The sequence below is a fragment of the Salvia miltiorrhiza genome, chromosome 2, assembly GCF_028751815.1.
Source record: "Salvia miltiorrhiza cultivar Shanhuang (shh) chromosome 2, IMPLAD_Smil_shh, whole genome shotgun sequence".
Taxonomy (NCBI): Eukaryota; Viridiplantae; Streptophyta; class Magnoliopsida; order Lamiales; family Lamiaceae; genus Salvia; species Salvia miltiorrhiza.
Window position 1 is genome coordinate 32,442,665 of NC_080388.1, and position 12,410 is coordinate 32,455,074.

The 12,410-nt window shown below is 37.2% G+C and overlaps 2 protein-coding genes across 2 annotated transcripts; one reads left to right on the top strand and one right to left on the bottom strand.

Moving 5' to 3' along the window:
* Positions 1–656: 656 nt before the first annotated feature.
* LOC131008315 (uncharacterized) lies at positions 657–10,800 on the top strand. Its single transcript, XM_057935202.1, has 3 exons — positions 657–813; positions 8,454–10,302; positions 10,401–10,800. The coding sequence occupies exons 1-3, from the start codon at positions 657–659 to the stop codon at positions 10,735–10,737; spliced, it is 2,343 nt and encodes a 780-aa protein (XP_057791185.1). The 3' UTR covers positions 10,738–10,800.
* Positions 10,801–10,876: 76 nt separating this feature from the next.
* Positions 10,877–11,865, bottom strand: LOC131008316 (uncharacterized). Its single transcript, XM_057935203.1, has 3 exons — positions 11,694–11,865; positions 11,415–11,618; positions 10,877–11,332 (listed from the first exon to the last, which is right to left on the bottom strand). Exons 1-3 carry the CDS (start codon positions 11,727–11,729, stop codon positions 10,877–10,879), a joined length of 696 nt encoding a protein of 231 aa, XP_057791186.1. The 5' UTR covers positions 11,730–11,865.
* Between the last annotated feature and the right edge of the window lie 545 nt (positions 11,866–12,410).

Consider the following 12,410-nt stretch of genomic DNA (forward strand, 5'->3'; position numbering starts at 1 on the left):
CTTTCATTTTTGTCTCGAATTTGTCCGGTGACCGGTTTTTTCTTACGCTGACGTTAGAAATGACACAGTGGCAACCGGAATTGATATGGTGGCAGCCAGAATTGGCAGCTAGACATATTTTTGACATGTGGAAAAAAAATTTAAAAAGAAAAAGAAAATAAAACCCACATCATCATCTTCCCCAACCTTCCCCACTCCCAAACCCTAATTTCAATTCCCCCCACCAGCCGCCCGCCACCATACGCCGGTGCCGCCTGCCCCTACAACCGTCGGCCCTCCCTCGACCCCGCCTCAAAAATCACAGCCGCTATTCTGCAAATTCTGGCGGGCTCATCTTCTCGCGAACAGAGATCGTCCTTCCATCTTCTCCTCGTAGATTTCTGCCGTCAGTGACTTCGGCGAGGCCAACTATCAACTCTAACATTGAGTTTTGGAAATTCGCACTAATCACTGATACTCCACTACAAAGAAGATTGAGAAATCCGATTACGAACGCGACCGAGTGTTTCGATCTCTACGCCCGCCGTTATCCTTCCCACCAACCCCAACCTCTCCTTCAAATCTATGGTTTCCAGAGTCGCCCATAGCTTGCACTCCAGCTCAGATTTTGCCGGAATGCGCTCCAACCTCTCCTTCACACACTGTGTTATTGAATTATGAATTTGCCTGAATCGGCCAAGCTGCTGCTGGTGACCAACGGCGGTGACACCGTCAAGCTCTTTGACATGTTGGTAGAGCCTCAAAACCCCTGTGTTCTCACCCACTCTCCATCGCCAGGCTCACGCTTGAGAGTCGTCAGATGGAACCACAAAAGTTAGTGCATTCTCACTTCATCTTTTCGTGGATCAATTCTATTTTCCTAGTTTAGTTTAATGAAATTTCTTTGCCTACTTTTGCTTGCTAGTTGACTAGTTGTTACTTGCATTTTTTCGGTGGTGGTGGCGACGACAGGGGCCGGCGTCGACGGTGGTGGCTGTAGATGGTGGCAGGCGGGTGAGGGGTGGGGAATTAGGGTTTTTTTATTCCACATGTATAAAATAAAATTTAAGTGTCATTTCCGACGTCCACATAGGCAACTGACCAATCACCCGACAAATTTGACCAGTCACCGGACAAATTTGAGACAAAAACAAAAGGTTATTGATAGGAAGTCAATTGTTCAAATTGGGAGCAAAAATCAATTTCGGGTAAACGTTATTAATTTACATGCAATTACCCTTATATTATATATTTATATGTGACCTTGTGATTGGTTAATTGTATTAAAACAATAATGGATCAATAATTTTGATAAATTCATATTTAGTCTTAACATAAATTAATAGATTCTTCGTTTATTACATATTAAAAAATTATCTATGTCTATATAATATATAAAAGCAACTATGACTTTTTGAAAATAGTAATTATTTTATTCAACTAATTTGTAATTTTTTTTATGAAATATCAAAACTTTTATTTTGTTAATGTACTATTCTATTATTTTGTATTAGAGTTGTGAAAGTCGTATAGAATTAAATATTTTAAAATTTCTAAAATTACTGACATGCAACACATGAAGGGCAAATCTAGTTATATACTCCATTCGACTCATTATTCATGGCCCGTGCCTTTTCGACATGGAGATTAAGGAGAGTAGTATTAAGGGAAATTACATGTTAATGTTATTTTAATTAACACACACAAAGACAACAACACACACACAGACAACAACGCGCTAAACTCATCTCTGACGGCCTGCACTTTCATCCATTGCCAAACTCATCTTCGGCGGCCGCTGACTTTCCTTCATCTCCGGCGCCGCTGACTTCCTTTCATCTCCGCCGGCTTCCTTTAATCTCACACTAAACTCAACACACACACACACACACACAACAACAAACAAAAAAAAATCCCTAGATCCCCAAATCCACGAACCAAAAAATAAAATATGGTGTAGGATGGTGTCCTACGAGCCCGACAAAACTGCTACAAGCCCCACGAAAATCAAATCAAAGTCGCCACGCTGCTGCTACGAGCCCGACAAAATTAGGGTTTCACTCAGAGACAACCCTATGAGGGAGTCGGTGTAGGCGACGCAAAGGTGTTAGGATGGTGGTGGAGGCGGTGGAGTCTGTGAAGGAGAAGCAGAGTTTTTGCAGCAGGAGAGAATCGACCGAGGAAAGTGGAGGAGGCATCTACATATTCCTTCTCTCTCTTAATGTTTTAAGATCCCTTCAATATTTTTTCTCAATTTTTTCAGCTGCAGAATGAAGCACAGTGAAGAGGGGTGACAAGATCACGAATTTTGCACAAAGATGAAATGTGTGTGAGCGAGAGTAAGGGTTTGATTAAGGATTTTAATTAAGCTCTAAATATTACCCAAATGAACAAATCATATTATATGAGATGGTTCAAAAAGGAATACATACCATAAATAATGAGATGGGGTGAGTAGTATAATATTGTTCAAATTTTTAAAAACTGTGTTTAGTTTATTTTTACTTATCGAGCTCGAGTAGCTTATATTTGTATACATATCCATTTTCACTAATTCTCAAACCAAATCTTTCCACCGAAATATCACACACATTTTAAAAAAAAATTAATCTAATTCAACTTTCTACCCTAATTAATTATCCGTACACATACCCTTTTAGCCTATGATTTAAAAATTGAAGAATCTCCCCAAAAGAATATCCAACTATGTATGATTCTGGTTTCTCAAATCCGATGAAACATGATTAAGAATGAGGGACAGCAATGGAGACATGTACATAATTGTTGCATTTCTTGTCTTCATTTCAAAAGGTATCCACTTCAAATGATGCTCAGACAAATTAATAATATGTATATATATGTTTGCACAGAAATATATAATTGGATGATAAAGAGTCCCGCCCACTATATCTTCTTCCCTTTTAACAATTCTTCTTAATTTTTTATTTCATATTTCTAATTATATAAACATATTATCTTTTTTTTTTTTTCAGAGATAAGTTTATTGTGGGAAAGTTTGGAAGGGGAGCCCCAATCTTGATATAGTAAATGCGGAAAATGTTAAAAATAAAATATGAACACAATTATTTACAAGCAAAAATTCTGACTGCCTGGCTGTCTTGGGACTTTCAATTGCCCCCACACCAGTGTGACGATATTTTTCATGCTCAATTAATTGTAGGTCAATTCATTTATATGTGAAAATGATAGCAAATGAATTGTAAAATAAAGTATTTACTTATAAAATTACATTGTTTCGTCATCCATTATCATTTCAATATGATTGAATTTAGCTATAAAGTTGGGAGATTATAAAATAAAAGATTTGAATATTATTTATTTATTTTAATGTGACACAACGGCTCATTGGCATGTTTGAAATATTATAGAAAAATAGGGAGTTTGTTGAATGATAGTATCACATGGAAGCAGAAAGAATCAAAGAGTGCACGTGACAAGCGCAGGGTACCATGCATTGCAGCAGACTTTGGTTTATTAAAATTTGAAATTCCACGCAATCTACCCCACTGCGTCCACTCAGTTTTTTTAAAAGTAAAAATATATATTTATCTCAAACTATATTACTCCCTTCCTTCGCTACACGAAAATGTGTCTTATCTTTTTTTACAAAAAAATAAATAAAAAATTATTCACCAAAAAAAAAAAAAAAAAATCATCGCATCATACTCCCTCCGTCTCAAATCTATAAATTAAAGCAAAATAAACCATATCCTACATGGTATCATACAATCACTCCATTCTAATTTTTCTCAATTCTCATTCATTCTTATTTTTTAAAAAAAATTTAATCAATTTCTATGTCTAAAAACCATTAAAAATCTAAAAATCATGATATATTTAAAAAACTAGATATCTAAATAATTATTACAACAAAATAAATTATATCCTATGTGGCGTCGTACAATCACTCCATTTATATATTAAAGCAAAATAAATCATATCCTACGTGGCATCCTACCATCACTCCCTTCTAATTTTCCTCAATTCTCATTCATTCTTATTTTTTTTTTCTAAATTTTAATCAATTTCTATATCTAAAAACCATTAAAAATCTAAAAATCATGATATATTTAAAAAACTAAATATGTAAAAAATCATTAAATAAATATTCCAACAAAATAAATTATATCCTAACCATTAAATATCTAAACATCAGTATACATCTAAAAACTATAAAATATCTAAAAATCATTATATTAATATTTCACAAGTCAAGAAACAATTATCTATATCCATAACATAATTAATAATGCATTTGATACAGAAATGTTTAAGAATGAGATGGTTGATACAATAAATGATTAAGTCATGTCTCTAATGTCCACCAAAGAAAGGGTTTACCTAAGTTCGGACGGCATTTGCAAAGAAGATGGACAAATTGACCTCGATGAACAAGTATTCTCAGTTGAATATCTCGACACGATCAAGTGTTCATAATTGTCGAGTCATGAGATTAAATTGAAAGAGAAATGCATAATCACGCTTCTCAAAAATATGATCAATCTAATTAACTTTGCAATAGCACCAGACTGATAGTAACTCAACTTGAGAAACACGTAAGTGAATGCAAACTCATTTCAAGAAAAAAATACGCACAAGAAATTTTCTATAGCTAGAATGATTTTTATGGACGGAGAAAGTATATATTTTTATTATATTTAATTATAAATTATACTTTTATTCTATTTTTGATTTATTAATAATGTATATTTATTCTACTTTTTGTACTAGTAACACTATTTCTACAAATTATACATTTATTCTAGAGAGCACTTTTGAAATAGCCATTTTGAAGAAGGAAACACAATATTTGGCCACTAATTGAATAAACACAAAATCTGGTCATTTATTACGTGTAAATATTATTTTCCCTTAATTAGGGCGGACCGGATTTGGGTCGACTTGCACGCGGGCTAGGCACATATGACACTATTACCAACCGAAAAAAAAAATCTAAGTATATGGCACTAATGACACTAATATGACCATAAGTATCATTCGTGCAACATTACATAAGATAATATGTGGCAATAATATGGCCATATGTACTATTTGTTCAGCACTTAGTATATGGCACTAATGGCACTAATAGTGCCATGTGTGCCTAACCCGGGCGCAAACCCAAATCTGACCCGAATTTGGTCCGCCCTAATTAAGGGCAAAATAGTCCTAAAACGTAAAAAAATGACCAGATTTTGTGTTTTTTCAATTAATGATAAATATTGTGTTTCCTTCTTCAAAATGGCTATGTGAGTATATTGTTTCTTTATTCTACTTATAACAGTTTAAACAACTTTATAAAAATTCATATCTACACTTCAACGAAACTTTTTTTATGTACGAAGAAACTAATTTTTTTATCTAGCCACTCAGATCATTTAGCCATCCGGTAAAATCATCATATCGTCCGGTGAAATGATCTGACCGCCCGGGCAGCTAGATGATCTACCCACCAACTGATTAGATGAACTCTTGATTGATAGTTGTCAAATCATTTTCATTTTCAGATTTTTTTTACACATTTATGACTGATAACTGTCAAATCTATCAAATGTGTAAAACTTTCACAAAAAATCAAGCCAAACCATCAACATCAAGGGCATTTAAACAATAGAGCATATGAAACTTGTATTTATAAAAGAGGGCATTTTTCATATATAACTTTAGGAATAGGGCATTTTAAATTTTCACTCATTAATTATCATTATTAATACTACTTTTTAAGTAAAACCCTTCTTCACTCACAATACACTCTATTATTTTTATTAAAACTCATGTCCTCTTCCTTTAAGATTATTTTTTATGAACAGAGAAAATATATGTTAACTGGAGTCTCAGAATCTGATGCTAGCTAGAACGCGACAACACGAAATTAAAATTCATATCACCTATATCTAACATATGTGTATTCATGATTCAGTTTTGAAGTTTTCGCATATTAGTTGTTACAAATATAATATCATGTATTTCTAAATTAAAAAAAAATTATAATACCATGTAATGATTGTAAATACAAATTTATTTATTTAATTTAATAAATAGAAAATTACCTACCATTTCAATATTTGTAAACCAAATGTATTTGTGTAGGTGTTATTTCTACTCGATCTTTTGATTTTTCTCTTCAAATTAATTCTTGAATGGTCCTTGAGATTTGTTGTAAACATATGTCTCCGATTTTCTTAGAGTTGATGTGGGGAAATATCGCCTTGTTACCGAAATAAACGTTGGGCTTGACTTAAGCTTTGTAGAGTTGAAGTAGAAGGTCTACGCCTTGTTTTTTGATCGAGCATTGGGTTTTACTTGAGTTTGGGGATTTATAACGTTGATGCAGAGGACCTTCACTTTATTTCTGGATCGAACGTTAATTTGATCTGGCTTTGGGCTTTCGCTTTAGGCTTTGTAACGTTGATGTAGAGGGGGCCCTATGCCTTGTTTCTGGATCGAACTAGACCTAATTTGAGCTTAAGGCTGCTTCCACGAAGAACGCCTTGAACCTCAATTATACACCTTGAATATTAGAGAGAAGTTCGTTGTAGAGAATTCTCCTCCAATTCTTGAGCTCTTGAATTATGGTTTTGTGTGTTTAAAACTGATATGGAGACCCCTATTTATAGTTATAGGAAGAGTTAAGCTTTGGACTTGAGCCCACATGATTATGGGTCTAGAGTTGACGTGGCGTGATTTCAAAAGACTAATATATATCAATATCTAGAGAGGCAAAATTTAAAGTGCCCTTTCTCTTATGAATAATTTGAAAAATGCCCACCCTTATCATGCAAAGCACTACATGCCCTAAATAAGTGAAGAACCGAAAATGCCCTTTGAATGTGATGGATGTGCATTGTTTTCCGCAAAAGTACTTACACATCTATGACAAAAGTTGTTAAAGTGTAAGAAAAACATCAATTCATCAATTTAAACATTGAAATCGGTCAAATATGTGTTGGAACATGTGAAATACTGACAGAGAAAATAATATTTATTTATTTTTGAATTAAAATCGAAGGTTTTACAAGTAAATCGTAGGCTAATTAATCAATGGAAAATAAATACTAAAAATTAACACAATCGATATTAGCACTCAAAACACACATTGGAAAAAAAAAAAACAAGCGTCCAACCGGGAAAAACAAGTGTCCGACCGGACACAAGGTTTCACCGGGCGGACACATATATGTTCCGGTCGGATAGATGTTTTTTTGGTTCCTATGTGTGTTTTGAGTGCTAATATGGATTGTGTTAATTTTTTGTATTTATATTCCATCGATTAATTAGCCTTCAATTAAGGGACATAATTTTTTTTTTTTTAAATTGATGATAAACGACAAATATGATGTGAAATAGCTTTGTCAGTAAAGTATTCATGTCAAACACTCTAATTTCATTGAAATTCACGTGAAATGAAGGAATCTTTGTTTATATATGAGTGAATTCTCTCATTCTCTCATCCTCTCATCCGAACACTCAAAGTGAAAAAACACTCAAACTCATTAGAAATTCTAATATTTTCCAAGTGGTGAAGCTATTATTTGTGAATTCTCTCATCCGAACGTTTAAAGGTATGTCATTTTACGTTTGAAATGTAATTTAAGTTGGTTATTGTTTATTTTCAATGTTTTGTTTGATCCTATATGCTTATGTGAATTATTAGCATATTATAGCATACTATGATTTAAAGCCACGTTTGAAGGAAATACATGTGAATTAGAGCAAATTCTATCATGTTTTAAAGTATTAATTAGTAATTATTAGTTGCATTTTAGTTCTATACATATATATTGCTACATAACTCATGTTATTATGCTCGAAAATTATGTATCCGCCCGGACAAGTGTCCTTGAAAATGTGTCCGGCCGTGTGTAATTATATATCATGTAATACACGGCCGGACACATTTCCTCGGCTACTTCCCCGGGCGGATAGATGTTTTTCGAGTGTATTAACATGTTATATGTTGTATTTTAACATTGTATTCCATTTACATCATATATTTATTTATTTATTATTTTTTCTGTAGATGAATGAATATGGGAGATACTTTGTGGTTAATTATGGAGGTGCCTTCAATGGTTATGAGTACATCGGCGGCTCTTCTAAGAATTTGCATATTTTCGGAGACACAATGGCCAGTACGGTGTACATGATAAATTACCTGATGATGGAGAATTCATTGAGCACTAATTACAGCTTGTATTATTTGACGAAGAGATTAAATGGCAGGGTATACAGTAAAAATATTCTTGCCGATGACAATGATTTGCTTCAGTTGCTGGCGTCCCAGCCACATTTTCCTGAGATTTATGTTGTCGAAGACGATTACAGTGGAGGAGTGTATGTTCCTTCATTCGATCTCCCTCAATCTTCCGGGTATGGAGGTGAATCCAGTGCACAATTCAAAGGTGGGGACGGATTGGAAGCAATCCAAAGATATGCTTATTTAGACCTATCAGCCGGAGATTCACCGGCGCAACAAAGTGTTGAACCGTCGGTCACTTGGGGTAATGATCAGTCAACGGGTTGGACTTCATGGGATGAGCCAAATCCGTACCAGTACGATCGCCCAACAACTGATCGCTGTTGGGGTCCAGCTGATGATCAATATACGTACGAGCCTCAGTTTGTGGAGGATGCTGGTAATATAGATGAAGATTATGTTCCATCGTCTGAAGCCGAGACTGATACAAGCACCTCTAAAGACTTGTCGGAGCCAGAGAACGTGAGAAGGGCGGGGATTGAATATGCAGGTTGGCAGAATTTGCAGATCGACGAGGATGATGACGAACAGGTTCCTGGAGCAGATGAACTAACTAATTGGTTAGTTCCGGTTATCCCGTTGGACGCCGCAGCGGCACTTTTGGATATTGAAGATTATCAGCTATTGCCTCGGGAGTTGTCAAAGAATATGTATTTCAATAGCAAAGATGATCTGATCGTTGCAATCGGTCTGTGGAACATGAAGCAGGGCAAGGAATTTTCTGTCAGCAAATCAGACAGCAGACGAGTCTACGTCAAATGCAAGCATTCAGATACGTGCCCCTTCAAGCTCCATGCATCGTCACAAGATGGAGTCATTTGGGGAGTGTATAAGTTCACCAATGAGCACTCATGCGACGGTGAGCTAGGGCGCGTAGCGCGAATAAAGGCCCCCGCAAAAGTCGTCGCAGCATATTTAGCACAGAAGATACACGACGATTGCGAGATCTTGAAGCCGAAGGCCATCCAGCTGGAGCTGCGACGTGAGTTTGGCGTACAGATCAAGTACGATGTTGCATTGCGAGCCCGTAATCGAGCCACTGAGATGGTTTATGGTCGACATGATCAGTCCTTCGAGATGCTGCCCAAGTACTTATACATGTTGAGACAATCCAATCCCGGTTCGAGGGTGGAGTGGGAAGTTGACGATGATGGCCGATTCAAACACTTATTTGTTGCTCTTGCAGCTTCGGCTACCCCTTTCATGTTCAGCTTACGGCCAGTGATTGTCGTCGATGGCACACACTTGAAGGGCAAGAATAGGGGTATTTTGTTTGTTGCAGTGACGAAAGACGGCAACGAGAGTTTGTTCCCACTCGCGTATGGTGTTGGCCCGAAAGAAAACGATGAATCGTGGAGTTATTTCATGTCACGCATTCGACGTGTTTATGGCCAAGCCGATCCACTTTTGATTGTCTCTGATCAGCATATCTCCATTGCCAATGCTATCAGAAATGAGTTACCAAATGCAACCCACGGCCTATGCTACTACCATTTGCAAAATAACCTGAAGCATTACGGTAAGGCAGTGGTCGAGGTGTATCGACAAGCTGCATTTGCGTACGAGAAGTCCGACTTCAATAGGGCTATGAACGCCCTGAAGGTTATGAAGAGAGCCGCGTACGATAAACTAATGGGGATTGGGCCGGAGAAGTGGGCTCGTTCGATGTGTCCTATGCCTGTGCGACGCTACAGTTTTATGACATCAAATGCTGCTGAAGCTTTTAATTCCAGATTGTTGTGGGCAAGAAGACTTCCTATATGCTCGATGTTAGAGGCAATCAGAATTGTTATTGAGAAATGGTTCAGCGAGCGACTAAGGGCTGCACAACAAATCGAGCAAGGCTTGACTGTTGAGGCTGGTAAAAGGGTAGCTATTGAAGTCCAAAAAAGTCGTCGATACACTGCACAAAGGTTGAGTGGCATGAAGTATAAGGTGCAAACTGCTGACAGAAGCTTCAAGGTGGATCTAGAGAAGAAAAAATGCGAATGTCGAGTATTTCAGCTAGACCAACTGCCCTGTTCTCATTCAATCGCTGCAATAAGGTACGATCATGAAATGATTACTGTCGGGTTCATTGAAATATAAATATGTTCTAATGTTCGTTATATTGATTACTATCGGAGTTTGTTTGTTTTTATAGTGAAGCCGGTGATACGATCGCGGAGTATGTAGACTCGTACTACACGAATGACTTTCTTATCGATACTTACTCTCGCGAAGTTAATAATCTCCCGCCGAGACGCCAGTGGTTGGTTCCCGAGCACATCGCTGAGCAGGTTGTATTACCTCTGATTGTAAAAGGTCAAGCGGGGCGCCCAAAAGAAGGTAGACATCGAGGTGGTGGTGAAGGCACCAGCACACAAGCCGACGAGTCTTCTAGTATCAGGCGTCGTAAACCAAAGAAGTGCAGCATCTGCCATGAAGAAGGACACAGCAAGAGAACGTGCGCTGGCAGGGCGACTGAGCCCAGGGAGTAGTGGGATGTATTTGTGTGCTGTAACAGTTAATGATATTGATTGAATTATCTTATTATTCGATAAGGTGGAATGATTTACAGGAAATAATGCTCGTTGAATAACCAAATAGAAGCACACATTAATGTAACAATATACAAAACTATGCAAAACCAAGTCTAGTGATACGGGCTTTCCTAGTTTCACACAGCGAAAATATAGATCTAGCAATCTTGGCTCTGTATGCCGCCACGTTGTGGTTACCCCACTCAATGGATGGAGAGCCAGATATCAGTCGTTCTGCATACATGCAGACGAAAGGCCCGCAGCTGACAGAGTCCTGCTGGTGAAACTGAACCTCCGCTGGAGCAAACACCGCTGTCATAAGTGGGTACTTCTCCTTTGCCACTGTCGAATCAATGGATGTGTCGTCTAGCCACCTCGCCAACTGAAGGACAATTGGCAACAATCTCAGTAAAGGCAGTAGTTCACCAACTCGACCATCCTGCTGTCGAGGTGATAGCTTGTGGAATACTGGGTCATAGACCTCGCAAACCAATTCTCCTAACCGGATCCGACATAGGACAAAATGGTGGCCGATTATGACTGGCATGAGAACCTATGACAAACCACAATGAATTGATAAGAAACAACATATAAAGCACAAATGACTAATGACAAATAATTGTTTAACTGATTACCTGTGTGGCATCCATCCATCCTATATGACCAGGAGGAAGTTCATGGCCCTTAACGGCTTTTCCACGTATTTGGCAGAGCCAGTCTATCCGGGGCTGCCAACCATCAGCTACTGCTCCATGCGTCAATATATGATACTCCTCTGGAGTAAACTCACTTCTTGCCCACTTCTCCAATAGAGCGTCCCACTCGCCCTGGAGGTATATCTACAGATCAATAGAAGTAATTAATAATTTATATTCGCACCAATGAAAACATACAAATAATGAAAGTTTACTTACAAACCAATCCGTATCTAATATGATTGTGTTATTCATATCTACGTCATCCAGTAAATCTGCTGAAGCTCGAAGTCTATTTCTCAAGCTTAAGAAATACAAGTCAATATCCTGCAACAAAGTTAAAATCAATAAGTTAGTAGAAAGTAATTTAACAATGTTAAAATCAATAGATTATTTACCCCAGTTGTGAATTGCTGGCTGACATTATCCACCCGCGCGAAGTCGTCGTACTCCCGCAAACCACCACTTGCCTTGACATAAATCTCACTACCCCTACCCTCTCGACACCTAGCCATCCACTTCTCATAATGGTCACTGCAGACTTGTGTCACTGGACGTGGCATTTGGCTATTAACCCAAGGCGATCGCTGATAGTTAGACGGACGCCTCACCCTCTCACTGCGACGCGGGGGCTCTGCTGGCGGCTGCTCTGCTGGCGGCTGCTCTGCCGGCGGCTGCTCTAGGTGCTGCAGTAAAATACTAAAATTCGAGAAAAATAGTCAAATTCAGTAAAATATTAAAATAGTAATTCAGTAAATTCAGTAATATTAAACTGCAATTAAATTCAGTAAAATTCAGCAATCTAATATTAAATTCAGTAAAATTAGTAATTCAGCAATTTAATATTAAATTCAGTAAAAATTCAGTAAAATATTAAACTGCAATTAATACCAAGCAATTTAATTAAATTCAGTAAAATATTAAAAAACGGCAATT

Coding starts and splice junctions, on each gene's coding strand:
- LOC131008315 (XM_057935202.1), top strand. CDS start 657: ATGAATTTGCCTGAATCGGCCAAGCTGCTGCTGGTGACCAACGGCGGT. Junction 814..8,453: donor CGTCAGATGGAACCACAAAA/GTTAGTGCATTC, acceptor TAGACCTATCAG/CCGGAGATTCACCGGCGCAA. Junction 10,303..10,400: donor CATTCAATCGCTGCAATAAG/GTACGATCATGA, acceptor TTGTTTTTATAG/TGAAGCCGGTGATACGATCG.
- LOC131008316 (XM_057935203.1), bottom strand. CDS start 11,729: ATGAATAACACAATCATATTAGATACGGATTGGTTT. Junction 11,619..11,693: donor TATTAGATACGGATTGGTTT/GTAAGTAAACTT, acceptor ATTGATCTGTAG/ATATACCTCCAGGGCGAGTG. Junction 11,333..11,414: donor GATGGATGGATGCCACACAG/GTAATCAGTTAA, acceptor GGTTTGTCATAG/GTTCTCATGCCAGTCATAAT.